Below are 16,086 nucleotides of genomic sequence, written 5' to 3' on the forward strand. Positions count from 1 at the left end.
ATCCTGAACGGTTTGGGGTGGAGCCTGGGCAGTGCACGGACTGCTGTGCTCACATGTGCACGCATGTGTGAAGAAAAGCCTGGCGCTTTGGTGATGACCTCTGGACAGTCTCTGTCTCCTGCTGTTGGGTTTTCAGGTCAGGCAGACCTACAGTGGACCTTCAGAAGCAGAGATGAATGTTAGGACATGGTGTAATGGAGGCCTGAGTAGGTGTAAGGAAGCACCCTCTCCCCACCATCTACCCGGCGATGCCCCCACTGTGCTCCTCGATTAGCCGTGATGTCACCTTGTCGGGATGCTAACACAGACACCAGGAGGGAACTAACACAATACAGAATGATAAACCCCCGCTTTCGTGGCTGAACCCTGGACGGCATTACCTGAAAGATGGTTGCCTAGCATACATTTAGACATACCTGGCGTTCCGGATCACGATGACATATAGGAGTGGTGTGTCACAATCCACACATCTGTGAAGTATCCTGTGGACTGGGAATAAATCAGGAAAAAAACGAACAGCATGCAGTAAAGTGCAAAAGGAAATGAAAGTTATTTATCTGGCTGTGAGGATATATTTCCTCAGAAAAAAAGAAACATTTTAACACGCGTGCAAATTAACAGGAACACAATAAAAACTAACAAAAATTTCTTCTGTTCCCCAAAGGTACCGTTATCTTGTCGTATGGCTAAATAAACACCGCTTCAGTTCCCAAACCTCTCCTCTGGGGCACCTCAACCATTCTGGTGTACAAGGTGTACCAGTGGTCGAGTCAAAAAATACACGAGTTACTGCAAATTCGGGGGTGATATTAGATGAGGTTTTAAAATGACTAAGCCGACACACTTTGAGAGGGATAATACCATAGCTGTACACCAACATGAAGATCATTTAAACATCATTTTCATTGACTGCCTAAGACTTATTTACAGTGCTTTAGATCAGTAAGGAAATGATTTCTGTAGTCAGGCAGGAAAATCAAACATCGTCAAATATCTGTTGGGTAAGATTCATTTTTACAAATATACTTCACATTTTAACACCAACCCTTGTGGTTCAGCAGGTTTTTGAACATTATCGACAGTATCACCTAGATATATAACTATATTCATCCATTAAACGACTGTTTCTGGTGTGACTGCTGTTGGCAGACTGTATTTCTGTGACCAGGATCTCAGATGTTCACGTCTGAAGCTCCCTGGCCTGGCCTGAAGGTTAACGGGTGATGCTGTCCTCTCTGCACAGCCGAGATCGGGGACTACGACCCCGGGAAGCACCCTGAAGGTTACAGCTCGAAGTTCCAGTTCTTCCCCAAGCACTCTGAGCGGCTTGAGCGGAGGATTGCCGAGATCCACAAGACGGAGCTGATGTGAGGGCGGGGCTGTGACATCATGATCACCATGGCAATCATGATGACATCACACTGTGCTACCTCTGGGGCTACTGGCACCACTCACACTGCAGGAGACACGCTGAGATGCTTTAGGTGGATCAAGCTGCTTAAGGAAGTCGCGTCTGTCTTCAGTTTTTTAATGATTCTAGCAGAGTCCTTAATTCCAGACGTTTGTGCAGAGATTTTGTTTTAGATGCAGATACTTGACAAGATACGACACTTAATTTTTCTGCCAGTGAGGTTTACCTGCAAATATTTATCATTATATAGATTTAATTAAAGTGTGAGTGTTTGGTTTAATAAGTGTCTGTTCGAGCACTGCTTTATTCCATTTGATGCATAAATGTTTTAAATTTCATTGTACAGCAGTAAATGCAGCAGTGCACAGAGTTTCATTAGGACATTCCCACAGCTCTCTGTTTGCGTCAGTAGATTACACTTATTGGTTAGGATTGCTCATGTGCCACTGGCAATTCCCGTCTCTGACTGCCCCCTAGTGGTGATAGCATCTTGAACATTGAACAGGTTGTGGCGCTCATTTAAAATGTTGCCTGATTATTGCTGTTAGCTTGAAATACAAACACCTCCTGCTAGAAGTTAGTAAGGTGTGTGTGTGACGTGTGTCAGATAATCCAATCCTTCGCGCTCCTTCACAGAGGACACACGCCGGAAACGGCTGAGATGAACTTCCTGCAGAAGGCACAGACGCTGGAGACGTACGGCGTGGATCCTCACCCCTGTAAGGTGAGGGCATGGGCGCTGGCTCCCTCACCTCACATGTTGTATAACCTCATTAAAAGCTCACTGCTGTGTGAATGGTGTCTCTGACAGGATGTTTCCGGAAACCCCGCCTTCCTCGCATTCACCCCATTTGGATTTGTTGTGCTTCAGGGGAACAAGAGGGTCCATTTTCTCAAGTGGTGAGTGTGCATTCCAACTCTGGAACAATACTGACCGTAACCATAGAAACAGTTGAGGGACACAGACAGGCAGGGGGAAATGGTTCTATCCAAATCAGTGCTCTGCTGTCTGTACCCCTATATTAGTACCCCTCTTGCAGTACCCCCCATCAGTACTCTGCTGTCAGTACCCCACTGTCAGTACCCCTCTGTCAGTGCTTTGCTGTCAGTACCCCTATGTTAGTACCCCTCTGTCAGTACCCCTCTGTCAGTGCTCTGATGTCAGTACACCTATGTCAGTGCTCTGCTGTCTGTATCCCTCCGTCAGTACCCCTCTGTCAGTGCCCCTATGTCAGTGGTCTGCTGTCTGTACCCCTCTGTCAGTATTCTGCTGTCAGTACCCCTCTGTCAGTACCCCTATGTCAGTGGTCTGCTGTCTGTACCCCTCTCTCAGCACCCCTCCATCAGTACTCTGCTGTCAGTACCCCTCTGTCAGTACTCTGCTGTCAGTACCCCTCTCTCAGTACCCCTCTGGCAGTGCTCTGCTGTCAGTACCCCTCCGTCAGTACTCTGCTGTCAGTACCCCTCCGTCAGTACTCTGCTGTCAGTACCCCTCTGTCAGTACTCTGCTGTCAGTACCCCTCTCTCAGTACCCCTCTGGCAGTGCTCTGCAGTCTGTACCCCTCCGTCAGTATTCTGCTGTCAGTACCCTTCTGTCAGTACTCTGCTGTCAGTACCCCTCTGTCAGTGCTCTGATGTCAGTACCCCTCTGTCAGTACCCCTCCATCAGTACTCTGATCTCAGTACCTCTCTGTCAGTTTTGTGATGTCAGTACCCCTCTGTCAGTACCCCTTTCTCAGTACCCCTTATGTTAGTACTCTGCTGTCAGTACCCCTATGTCAGTACTTCTCTGTCAGTACTCTGATATTAGTACTCCTATATCAGTACTCTGATGTCAGTACTCCTCTGTCTGCAGTCTGCTATCAGTACTTTTCTAGTCAGTATTCTGTACTAACTACTGCCATGACAATAGTCTGATGTCAGTAGTCCTAAGTCAGTAGTCCTCTGTCAGTACTACACTGCCAGCCATGCAGCATCATCTCCGTTTTCCCAGACTAGTGATCTTCCAAAGTCTTGTGTGATACAGCTGTAGATATCTCCTCAACTTGTGTGCAGGAATGAGGTGACCAAGCTGAAGTTTGAAGGAAAGACCTTCCACATATATGCGAACCATAGGGAGGTGAGATGCTGTTTGACATTGAAAAAAATCAAATATGAACAGTAACCTAGTTCTCTTGCACAGAGGTAACTTCATGGTCATTTTCATGGATACACCAATTATTCAGTAGCATATTTGGTACTTGTCCTTCCTGATTCTCCTGTACAGGACAAGAAGATCATCCTGACATACTTTGCACCGACTCCAGAGGCCTGCAAGCACCTGTGGAAATGTGGGGTGGAGAACCAAGCTTTTTACAAGTGAGTCCACACACTCACACCCACACACACTTTATATATTCCTATCATTGTGGGGACTCTGCATTCATTTCTATGGGCATAACCCTTATCGTAACAATGGCAGCCTTAACCCCTACCCAGCCTTAACCCCTAACCTTAACCAAAAGTAACCAGACAAAATGCAAGACTTTTGGATTTTTTGATAGCATTCACAGACATATATAAAATTGTTTTTTATAAAATTCTGAGTTTTTTAATTTTTATTTTTATCACAATGTAATAACCAAAACATACACACACACACACACACACACACACACACACTCTCAGTGCTGCTCTGGACTGTGTCAGCGTCAGGCAGTCAGCAGGGCCAATTGGGGATATCAGAGGTGTGTGAGGTGGAATCTAAGGAATGAAGATGAGACTGGTGTGTAGAGCAGAGCTGAGCTGAACTGCGAACAGGCCTCTTCCAGCCTGCTGACTGGACTGGGGGTCAGTAAATGTGTATAGTGCCTTTGGCTTTGTCGTGTCGGTGGTATGACCCCTGTGACCGTGTAAGGAGGGACTGTCTGAACCGTACGCCTTCCAATGACCGTTTGGTCCTGATGTGACCATTTGACCGTTCTTCTGAATGTTTTGACTGCTGGGGCTATACTTTTCCTATGACTGTCTGCAGTGGAATACAGTCTGCCCATTTAAAGGCCAATTCTGGGGAGGGGGGAGGGGGGAACGACGTGAGGCAGGGCTGTGAATTATTCACTGGCTGTGTTTTTATTTCTGTTCAGCTCTGCATTAAGAGAAACGGAGACCTTGCATGTCTAATAAAGGGTCTGGAGTAAAATGCCCCCCCCCCCTTCCCAGTCACCATTTCATCTGCAATGGGGGGAGGGTCCTCCACTTTGCCCATAAATAGAACATTAGTGCAGCTAGTCCAGGGATGACAGGGATGAGAGAATGGGTTAGGTGAGAGGAGGTGAGTGTCCTTCAGAGCAAAGCCTTGTTTGAACCTGCCACAGAGGTGTAAACCCCTCTTAACCCCTCTTTTCCACACATGGTATGTTCCTCTGTAATAGGAGTAACTTTAACCTCTTTTTCCCTACATGTGGTATGTTCCTCTGTAATAGGGGTCACTTTAACCCCTTTCCCCCCACACATGGTATGTTCCTCTGTAATAGGTGTCACTTTAACCCTTTATTTCCCACACGTGGCATGTTCTTCTGTAATAGGAATTACTTTAACCCTTTATTCCCCACACGTGGCATGCTTGTCTGTAATAATTTTTCCCATCCTTTTCTGTCCTTTTTTCCTTCTCATAAGGCTGGAGAAGTCGAGCCAGGTGCGTACTGTGTCCAGCAGTAACCTGTTCTTCAAGGGAAGCCGCTTCCGATACAGGTAAACAGCAGGGGGCGCCAGCTGCTATTTTACAATTTACTATGACATCCTGAAATTGCAGCAGGAGAGGAGGGGAGGTAATGAAGGTAAAGATGTTGCTTGGAGGAGTACTGTCTGTTTTCTGTCAGTAAATTGCTGTTTGTTCAGTCATCCCTACTTTGACAGGAAAGACTGTGTGAGTATTGGGGACAACTTAAGCTGCTTCTGTATATAATCCCTGTCATCGTGTTATTCCTGTATGAACGAGAGGTACCATAAGGCACTGCACTAAAGATAAATACAGTGTGTTCAATAATATTTACGAGTTAGTTGCTGATTTTAAGATTACAGCAGCAGACGTGAGCAGTTTTGCTTGCCTTGTTTCGAGGGCAGCAGTACCTGAGTCTGTACTGAATGAACCTGTTTGTAACTGTGTTTAGAGCGTGTGGAGACTGTTTGTGTTTGTGTTGGGACACAGCGGACGAGTCGCCAAGGAAGTCATGGAGCAAAGTGCAAAAATAAAACGTGATCCTCCAGAGATACACAGGTGAGTCCAAAAGGTGCAGCTCAGCCGACCCAGAGCTGCTTTTCAGGCATTGGACGGGGAGCCGCGCTTTGCCCCATGTGTTTTCATAAGATCCTGTGTACACTGGGGGGTGTGGCCTTTCAGAGTGGGTGGGGCCTCCTGGGGTGGGTGTGGTCTCCTGGGGTGGGACAGGACAGGGCAATGTTGAGCGACACGCCCTTTTTCACAGTTGTTCCTAAGTGAAATCCTTTCCCGTCTGCCCAAACGCAGACTGTCAGTGTGCGACTGGGCTCCTGGTTCCCTCCCCCTGATAAGACTTGACCTCCCTGCCTTCCATGGCTGCTGTCCTTTGCTATTATCCCATAGAAACACAACAAAAGCCCTTCTTCAGCTTTCACAGCCTGAGCCTTGAAGATTTGTTCCTGGGCACTATGGCTGTGGCCTCTGTTTGTCGTCAGTGCCCCGCACAGCTGAATTTGCCTTTTCTATGGTCAGAATTGCTGTCCTGCCTCCAGCAAGCTAAAGAAATGTTTTTATTAAATATATAACAAATATATGACATATATAACATTAAGTAAATAAATAACATTTCATACAAAAACATCAACACTTTCAGTGATGTTAATGATTCTGTCGTTTTTCAATTCAAATTACTAAAGGGAAAAGTCAGGCATGTTCAGGTATGTATAAGCGTGTTTAAGTATGCTCCAGTATGTTCAGGTATGTGCAGGCATGTATAAGTGTATTTCATAATGCGCAGGGTTTTCAGGTATTATAGAAATGTTCAGGTGTGCACAGGTATTATAAGGATATGCAGGTGTGCATAGGTGTGTTCAGGTATGGAGAGGCATGTTTAGGTATTTGCAGGCATGTTCAGGTGTGCTTAGGTATATACAGGCATATTCAGTTATGGAAAGGTGTGTTCAGGCATGTTCAGTTATGGACAGGTGTGTTCAGGTATGGAGAGGCATGGTTAGGTATTTGCAGGCATGTTCAGGTGTGCTTAGGATATATACAGGCATATTCAGTTATGGAAAGGTGTGTTCAGGCATGTTCAGTTATGGACAGGTGTGTTCAGGTATGGAGAGGCATGGTTAGGTATTTGCAGGCATGTTCAGGTGTGCTTAGGATATATACAGGCATATTCAGTTATGGAAAGATGTGTTCAGGCATGTTCAGTTATGGACAGGTGTGTTCAGGTATGGAGAGGCATGTTTAGTTATTTGCAGGCATGTTCAGGTGTGCTTAGGCATATACAGGCATATTCAGTTATGGAAAGGTGTGTTCAGGCATGTTCAGTTATGGACAGTTGTGTTCAGGTATGGAGAGGCATGTTTAGGTTTTTGCAGGCATGTTCAGGTGTGCTTAGGTATATACAGGCATATTCAGTTATGGAAAGGTGTGTTCAGGCATATTCAGTTATGGACAGGTGTGTTCAGGCATGTACAGGTGTGTTCAGCTTTGTGTGCCTGCTGTCCCCACAGAGCTGGGATGGTGCCCAGCAGGAGCTGCCCCTCCATCACTCATGGCCCACGGCTAAGCAGTGTCCCCCGAACGCGGAGGAGAGCTGTGCACATCTCCATTATGGAGGGTAAGACACCCCCCCCCACACACGCTCTCTCTCTGCCCCCTGCGGTTTCGCTCTGACCCCCGCGGGCTCTCAGGTGTTCCCGTCACTCATGCTGCTCTATTTCGAGAGCCCCGCCCCCACAGCGTGTGGCCCCCGTCAGCGACCGTGCCGAAAGCGAGCGTACAGGTGCAGGTCCTGCTGCCGGCCCCGTCCCCACGGCTAGGCCGGTGGGACAGCAGAAACCCTACCCCCCCCCTTCCCACCCCCCCGCCCAGCTGTCCTGCCTGGGATGTGGTATTAATATCCGTCCTGGAAATAGCCGCCCAGTCAGCGCTGACTCCCCCCTCCGCCTCGCCATGTATGTCAGGGTCCCTGTCGAGGCACGAAGCCCGTAGCCATTGCTGAGGAACCCGCGAGAGGGACAGGGGTACGGGGACACGGGGACGGCACAGCGGCATCGGAAGGGGGCAGCCGGCGCCTGCACACCAGCGTCATGGTGAAGTGTCTGATCCGCATCCGCACCAAGGTGAACGTTCACCTGCGCATGGTGAACCACTGCTACCGCGATGTTAAGGTGCGCGTGCTCAGCCTGGGCCCGCGCATGCTGGGCAAGGCGCTGGGCGTGCTGCCGCTCTTCCCTGCCCTGGCCGGCCAGCCGGGCGACGCTCACGTGTTGCCGGGGGCGCCGGCCATCTTCCCGCAGTATGGCGTTCCCGCAGGTAACTGCACGAGCCCGACCGAGATCGCGGACCCCTGCATCCCCCCTCCGTACGGACCTCTTCCTCACCCCTAAAGCTTGCTGCTCCTCTGATGAGCAGCTTCTCCAGATCATTCCTGCTTACACCCTCTGTTTGGCGATTGCTTTACGCTCCTCTGCTGCGATGCACCAGCCTCCGTCTCTCGCTCTGCTCCCGTGCGCCCGCCTGACCTTCTGACCGTATTCCGAAAGCCGGTAATCGCCTGACCCTGGAATCCCCATCTGCTTGGGATTGGGGATTTCATGGAGCCCCCTTTTCTCGGATGTGTACGCGTGACGTGTGCGTAACTGCAGGGCCCCCTCTCTCTGAGCCTTTACTGATCGCTTGGCTGATTTAATTAGGCTCTTTTGCAGGTTCTTTTATCCGCATTGATGAACCTGATTTACACTTTTATGAAACTAATTCATCGAGAGTGCATGTGATCAGGGTGGGTGGGTGTCTCGCTCCGGAGGCGAGTTTTTCTCGAGTTGTCTGGCTTACTTAACTGGCTTAGTTAGCAAGGCTTTAGTCTGGTATAATGTTACGGATTGTAAAGGCGATTCAGCACGTTTCCTTAACCCGGTTTCCCAGGGTCCTGCGCTTTCAGAAGGTAGATCAGACCAAGAGTATGAGTGTAATACAGGTACCTACACGTCCTGGCAGGAAGGTTTAACGTCAGACTATCACCCTTAATGACACAGAGCCTGCGGTCCCTCCCATACCATCATCACAGCACAGGGTCGGACAACATGGAGAACCCCCGGAGCTGGGGGTTAAGGGCCTTGCTCAAGGGCCCACTGACATGTTCTGCCGAGGTCGGGGCTCAAGCTGGCGACCTTCCGATCATGGGCACAGATGCTTAGCCCAAGGAGCCTTGTGGCAAGGGGGGGTCTCTGCTCTGTCTGCGGAAACAGGAAAACAAAAAGGCACTTTTGAAGCGAATTCTGGTTTAAATGTAGCAGCCAGGTCTGAGAGCAGAGCAGGGTTCTGGCAGTTCACTTGCTGTCTGCAGGGCTTTCCCGGGGGGGGGGGGGCATTTGAGGATCCGTGGTGAACCGATCACTTCCTCCCGCCCTGTGTGGTCTGACCTCAGACTCGTGATTCTGTCGCAGCTCTATCTTCCTCCTCTTTCTCTGTCTCTCCGCCACAGGCCTGGAGTCTCTGCGGGATAGTGCTCACTCCACGCCGGTGCGCTCCGTGTCACACGGCGACTCCTTCTTGCCACGTTCCCACGGCGTGGCGGCAGACGGCAGCGAGAGGGCGTCGGTAATCGCTGATGAGGCCTACAGCCCTTCCGACAGCGTGCTGCCCACCCCCGTGGCCGAGCATAGCCTGCTGGAGCTCACCGCCGCACGGCAGCTCAACGGCTCCCCCTGCAGCATCGAGGAGGAAAAGGAGTGGGAGGCAGGGATGGCACCGGGCGGGGAGGCGGGCGAGGCCAGGCTCGGCAGGAAGCCCCCCAGCACGGCAACCCGCACAGGCGCCATCTCATCGCTAAGCGGAGTGGAGCAGCTGAACAAGCTGGTGCTGAGCGTTGTGCGGCTGCTGCTGGTCACCATCGGACTGCTCTTCATCCTCCTCCTCCTCCTCATCGCCCTCACCGAGTCAGACCTCGACATAGCCTTCCTGCGAGATATCCGGCAGACCCCGGAGTTCGAACAGTTCCATTACGAGTATTTCTGCCCCCTTCGGAGGTGGTTTGCCTGCAAGTTTCGCTGGCTGGGGGGGCACCTCATCAACAAGTAAGAAGTGGGGGGGGGGGGGGAGAGGATGACATCACCTGGCAACGCGGAGGGTGGCCCAACCCCCTGTGCTGTCTCTCCCTCACTTCTCTTACTTTACCTTTTTTAAACGACGGAACTTTCTTTCCGTTTGTTTTTCTCTCCAGAATGTTCTGGCTGTCTGAGCATTTATTTTTACAGAAATACAGTTCTTTTTTTCATCAAAATGACATCAAAGAATAAAAAAAAGGTGCACACACTTTCCTTCAGAGAGACATAATACATTTGTTATGATCAGTGGAAACAAAGCCTTTATTTTCTCTATGTCCATTTTAACGTGAATAGGAAGCTGAATGGACTGTGAGGTCGGAAAGGCAGAAGGTGCTGGTGCTTGTTAGTGGGAGGTGGTCGACACCATGGAGGTCGAGGTGGCCGATTAATGCCCTCGGTTTTTACCGTGATGTTAATCTTTGCTGTGCTGGTTGTACGGGAGCGCCACCTAGCGGATGCTGATGGGGTATAACTGAGCATGTGCAGAGCTGGACAGCTTAGAATTGCAGAGCTGTGTTGGTTGGGTTGATTTGTTTAAGGTCTGGCATGTTTTTATGAGCAGCAAACAGAGTCTTTATGCTGCCAGGTTTATTTAAGACATCCAGAGTCATTTCATAGCATCGAGGTGTGTGCAAACAGCAGCAACGAGGCAGGTTGTAGATGTCAGACTCTTTTGGTGACTTTCATAGACATTTAGGTAGCCAAGATGACCTTCTGCAGGCTAGCATAACAGCGTCCATCTCCATTAAGCAGCGATCACGGTGTACACACGGGCAACACGCCTGTGCATGGCCGAGATTAATAAATGGATGCTTGACGGACAGACCACGAGCAGAACATCCTCCCAGATTCCCGTCTTTGAATTTCTTTGAAATTTTACTGATTTCATTTTAAGTTCAGGATGTTACTGGAGGGGGCTCCATATGAGTTTTTTTTTTTTTGGGGGGGGGGGGGTGATTAGTTTGGAGTTTGGTTTGATTAAAGATGTTAAGTTTGCAGTTATGGAAATTATGCTATTAAGAATTATTAGTTTATCTGTAATAATGCTGTACTTTTTGTACAAAAATAGCTTCTTCCCTAATATATTGACAGTTTTCCATGTATATTTTTACAGAATTGAAATGTTATTTTATTATTGTATATTAAATTATGCTTTTTTAGCATTGTGGATCAGGTGAAGCTTACAGTCTGAAGGGGAAGTTGGAAGAAGGTCTTTTAAAGTGAGAGTTTATCCAGGTCCTACCTAGAAGCAGTACTTTGCCCTCGATGAAACCACCTTCAGCTTTTAAGGTCATGCTGCATTCCTCACATCTCTACCAAAGATACCTGCTACAGCAACTGGACGAACTCTTAGTTTAGTGTAAATCAGTGAACCCTGGTATTGTCCAGTCTAGTCACAGTGTATTCTATACCTACAGTACCCTCTATAGGTGAGCTGTGGTATTGCCTCCAGTGTGTGGGAGTCAGGGCTCCCCCCCATAGTCATATCCATGTGAGAGAGCAATAAAGTCAGCTGAGATCCTGTGCTCAGGATAAAACCCTGTTTGTGTTCATTTCGCTCCCAGGGTGCATATACCAGGTGCAGGAGTAACACAGCTGTAGGCCATAGTAGAGATACAGGGGAGTTGTTATTATTTTGAGATGGTGGGGTCAGGTGACCCTGCTGCCAGCTGGGGTGGTGAGGACGGGCCCGGATGTCCGGGTGACTGCACCCTGGCACCGGCGCCGCGGGGGGCGGGGCTCTGTATGCACTCGCTGCTCGTCATTCTACTTTTGTAACCGTGCTGCAGGCGAGTCCATGTCCTCACGGTGTTGGTCTGGGTAACTGCGATCCCAGGGCTGGCTTTACCCGCCGCGCCGGAAAGCCGGTGTCACCGAGGAGCGGCTGCACTGTCGGGAACAGGAAACGGAGTCATGCAGAGGAAAGCAATTTCCAGGAAAATGTGATCATGCGATTGAAGCAGAATACTATGACAAATTAGAGATGCAACTTTTTTTTTTTTTATACCGTTTTACTGGTAATTTCTTTAGAATTTCTTGAATGGGGTTTGGCGACTGCTGTTAAGACGGAGTTTTAGATTGTTGTAGAAGAACCATGGTGCAGAATCAGTGAGCGAGATTTTTCATAATTTTTAACCATTAAACAGCATTATGTAGCTTTAGTATGATGGTGGTCTTTCAATGTGCACAAACAAGACACCACTTTTTATCTCTAAGCAATACTGTTTGAACATTGTAATAATAAAAGGATAGCAGTAATAATGTGTGGATAGCGGCAGGCTGAGAGACTAGATGGATGCTGTTTACCGGAGCCTGTGTGTCGAAATGCACATAATCTTCTCTCCTCAGTTCTATTACACTTTTATTCGATAGTGCTGTAAGACGGAATAATTTCACATTAGCTGCTTTATCGTTTTTAGTTATTTCTGTCATTTATGAAGAGTATTTTGATTTTGAATTATTCGTGTAGGCTGACATTTCGTATGCACTCTGTTGTATCTGCTGTATTTAGGGTTCACCCTATGTGGGCTCCTGCTTCGTCTCCTCTCACCTCCATACAGACCGCAGAAGCAAATAAGGAGTCGAGGAGGCCGGCTGTGGAGCTGATCGCGACTGTGAAAGCGGAGTACAGGCAGTCCCCGGGATAAGAACATCCGATTTACGAACAACTCGTGCTCACGAACGGACTGCCATAAATCGTATTATATTAAAAGAGTTAAATAATAATAATGAACGCACCAACTTTGTGACATTCATGGAAATTCTGCGCGGCTTCAGCAGTTTGTTGACTCGTACATGACACAGCAGAGTATATAGTTAGCCTACTTATTATTTATTATTGTTGTGTAGCCTACTGTATTACTATTATCTTTCAATGCTGAGAGACTTGTTTTCCCGTTTCTTCTCGTCCAACACATTTCATTGTAATGTTGACCCTGTGTTAACATACATATGAGAAATAAATTGAATCGAACAATCACCTGAATTGATTGTTTCCGACTTACCTACAGATTCGACTTAAAGACAACCTTAGGGAATGGATGTCGTTCGTTACCCCGGGGACTGCCTGTAGTTTAGCTGGCTGTTAAACTCCCAAAGCCTTGCTCGATGCCGCTTTTATCCCGCTCGGGTCAGCCTGCGGAGGTCGGCGCGGTCTGTCCTCCCGGCTCGCCAGACGCTTGCCTTGCTGACGTCTCGCTCCTGGGGTCACGCACGCCTTGTGCCTGACGTCATCCAGCAGAGGAAACAAACGAGGCCAGTATGGAGCTGTGTGGAGGAGCTGGAGCGTGGCGGGGTCTTCTGTCTAACGCGCAGCGTGAAAATGTGTCTGGATGCCCTTGGTGACACACTGTTCTCCATCGGAGCTGTTCTGTCTCTGTCTGTCAGCCTGGCTTAGGACACTGTATCTCTTTATTTTAGTATTTTAGTTTTGATATGGGATTGCTGTTATGTTTTCTTATATGTGTGTGTATGTATCTGTACACACGTTTATTGAACTGTGTGAAACAAGCTTCTGTTGGGTCTTTCTCATTCTGAATTCATGTTTGTACTGTAGGAAACCCCTATCAGAAACAGTGTTTCTCTCAGATAGTCCCTTGTAACTGGTGCCATGAACATATTAAACATATTACTTGAAATAAACATCGAAACATGTTTAAAAGATACCTGTTGTTCTCTCTGTTCTTCATTACTCTGAAACCTGTCAGTAATGGTTTCGATGTTTTGCACTCTGCTGCCATCTAGAGGATTTAAAAAATGATTATAAATTATTTTTATAATTATAAGGTATAGACATGCACAGGCTTAGCAGTCCACTGCAAACAAAGATGATAAAGCTTCCAAGTAGGTTTAAGGTGTGACTGAGAGAGGCTATTGTGGCGTGGCCATGCAGACCGACCCTGGAGCCTCAGACCTTGCCACAGCTGGGACAGGAAAGACTTTGATTAGGTGTTGGCAGAGTGATGCTGCTTCTGGCACCATTCTTTAGATCAATGTTTCCCAATCCAGTCCTCAGGAACCTCCAGACAGTCCACATTTTTGCTGGAGGGTGCAAAATTGTCGACTGTCGGGGGGACCCTAAGAGCCCGATCGAGAAACGCTGCTCTAGATGATTAATCCCTTTTTGGCATAAGGAATGCCATGTAGGTCTGTCAGTTTCAAACTCCTCAAGGTACCCATGATTGATGTTACATTTCCTTAGTGTTTCTTTCAGTTGGTCTTTTTGACATATATTTTGACCACCCATTCTCCTTTTGGAAGCTGGCAGTTGTCCGTAATTGTCCACCTATTGGGGCAGATGAGCCCCAGGTCTTCAGATGACACTGCCTACCTAGCAGCACGGTCTCTGGACCAAATTAGCTTCTATGCTAAGGGTGTTGGTGCATTCAAGGATGTCATTGTAGGGGATGCGGTCCTTCCAGCAGACGTCAAGAATATTTTGAAGGCATCTGATGTTAAGTGCATTAAATGTCTGGTATGGCAGCAATAGGTGATCCAGGCTTCAACTTTGTACAGAAGGGTTAAGATGCACACTGCTTGATACACTGCAGTTTTTGTTGTTTTTTTAAGGTTTTTGTTCTCGAAGACTCAAGATCACAGTCTTCCAAAGGCAGAGGAGTCCGGATGTCATCGCCTATGGAGCAGGTGGGTGTTAAAATCAGGTTCGCTGTGGAGGATCAGGAGGTGCCTCAAGGACAGAAGGAGGGCTTACTGTTGTTGAGCAAGGAGTCAAAGTGTCCTGCAGAACACTCCTTGAATAATTGCTTATCCTTGAGAAGTATCACACCATCAGCTGATCTTATAGGTGTAATTCTCCGTTTTTTGTGGCCCATTCAGTGATTTTTTATATCAGAGTAGAAAGCCTGAGTATTAGCGGTGTCTGCATATGTTTGATGTTGTATATCCTCAACTTATGAACAACATGAGCACACTCTGTCCCAAAACACTCCCGTTAGTAAGACCAGCGAAGCAGGAAGCGCTCTTACCTAAACACGCTCAGGGTGCCCTCTGAGCCCAGCACAGCAGTGTCCCTCACGCCGCAGAGGGGAAACGGGCGTTTTGCATGTTTCAGTTACTGCCGCTAAACAAAAAACTTCTGATGTGAGTTTGTAAAGGTCCCTGAAGTTGGGTTGGGGTTTGGGCCCCTGCTGAAGGCCCACCTGACCATACAGCCCCTGCATGCCATTAGCACTCGAGTTCCAGTGCTGGTGGAGAAGTAGGCGCAGATGTGCACCTGAGGAGACACACAGAAACTGGGACCAGCGCCTGACACCCGTCCTGCAGATACGGTCCAACATTTCCCCATGATGGGGGAGGGAGCCCCCCCCCCCCCCAGGAGATGGTGACCTGCAGAGTCAGGAGGCTCATCTGCTCTTTGTGTGAAGAAATGGACCTGATCAAATTTTGAGACAAACTGCACCAAAACAGAAGCAGCACCGCACAGTGACAGCAAAGAGATGGGTGACATAGATAGGACGCTTGACCTTGTCACCAGGATCATATTATTGCTCAATTTACTGTTTGATCTTTGATGGATCTCATTACCAGCTCACAAAAATGTCACGTATGAATATCTACACCTGACAGACCTGAACAAATCGCCCAAATATTGAAACAACAGTGAGAGGTGACCAGAGAGGGCATCTTATGAACACAGCAATCTGAAATTTGAAAGTGTCTTGGTCAAGCTTCCCAGGAACGTTGTACAGGTGAGTGTTTCTCTATCTGTGGGGTGTGAAATGATTTTCTGAATATTCTTTAAAAAAAAATCACACTTTTTTTTGGTCATCAGCCCCCCCCCCCCATGACAGGGGCCCTAAAAAATTAGAACATAATTTGTCTGGGCTGGGGGCCCAATATGCTTTGATCTCCAGCAGCACGCATGCTGTATGCATGCTGATCTTAACTAGTATAGTTTAACAGCTTTAGTACTTATGCAAGTCGCTCTGGCTAATGGTGTCTGCCAAATGCAGTAGATGTAAATGTACTGACATAGATGCATATAAACTTAAAGGAGATATACGGAGTTGTACGATCCATGATGAGCTGCTGATGAACTGACAGAAAGGACATGAGCATCACATGTTGGTAGAGGATGAGCTTCTAATTCATCTGGTGCTCTTGGGTCGCTGGTTTAAAGGCTGACCATGTGCTCTGGCCCCAAGCTTTACTATCCCCTGTGTGTCCAAGCATTCCAATGAACTTGTTCTCATAGTTGTGCAAATAGCAAATAAAGCATCATTTCATTTTCATTTGATCTTCATGGTTTCTGAAGGTCCTTGTTAAAAGCCATCAGTGACCCTCCCAGATCAGCACTCTAAGCCAGTGTTTCCCAATCTGGTCCTTAGGGACCTACAGACAGT

The 16,086-nt window shown here is 47.9% G+C and overlaps 1 protein-coding gene across 2 annotated transcripts in view; it reads left to right on the forward strand.

Annotated features, from left to right (window-relative positions):
* Nucleotides 1-13,389, forward strand: part of LOC111859386 (FERM domain-containing protein 5-like) — a 46,780-nt gene extending 33,391 nt beyond the window's left edge. Inside the window, exons 7-15 of one of the 2 annotated variants that reach the window (XM_072717846.1) lie at nucleotides 1,244-1,367; nucleotides 2,048-2,135; nucleotides 2,223-2,311; nucleotides 3,467-3,530; nucleotides 3,678-3,769; nucleotides 5,066-5,140; nucleotides 5,598-5,666; nucleotides 7,130-7,236; nucleotides 9,103-13,389. In XM_072717846.1, coding sequence (XP_072573947.1) covers nucleotides 1,244-1,367; nucleotides 2,048-2,135; nucleotides 2,223-2,311; nucleotides 3,467-3,530; nucleotides 3,678-3,769; nucleotides 5,066-5,140; nucleotides 5,598-5,666; nucleotides 7,130-7,236; nucleotides 9,103-9,698 — 1,304 coding nt within the window. In that variant the 3' untranslated portion in view covers nucleotides 9,699-13,389. Of the gene's footprint in view, nucleotides 1-183; nucleotides 1,485-2,047; nucleotides 2,136-2,222; nucleotides 2,312-3,466; nucleotides 3,531-3,677; nucleotides 3,770-5,065; nucleotides 5,141-5,597; nucleotides 5,667-7,129; nucleotides 7,237-9,102 lie in introns of those variants that run through there. The other variant, XM_072717847.1, reaches the window with a different exon arrangement.
* Nucleotides 13,390-16,086: the final 2,697 nt, after the last annotated feature.

Source organism: Paramormyrops kingsleyae, chromosome 11 (assembly GCF_048594095.1).
Source record: "Paramormyrops kingsleyae isolate MSU_618 chromosome 11, PKINGS_0.4, whole genome shotgun sequence".
NCBI lineage: Eukaryota > Metazoa > Chordata > Actinopteri > Osteoglossiformes > Mormyridae > Paramormyrops > Paramormyrops kingsleyae.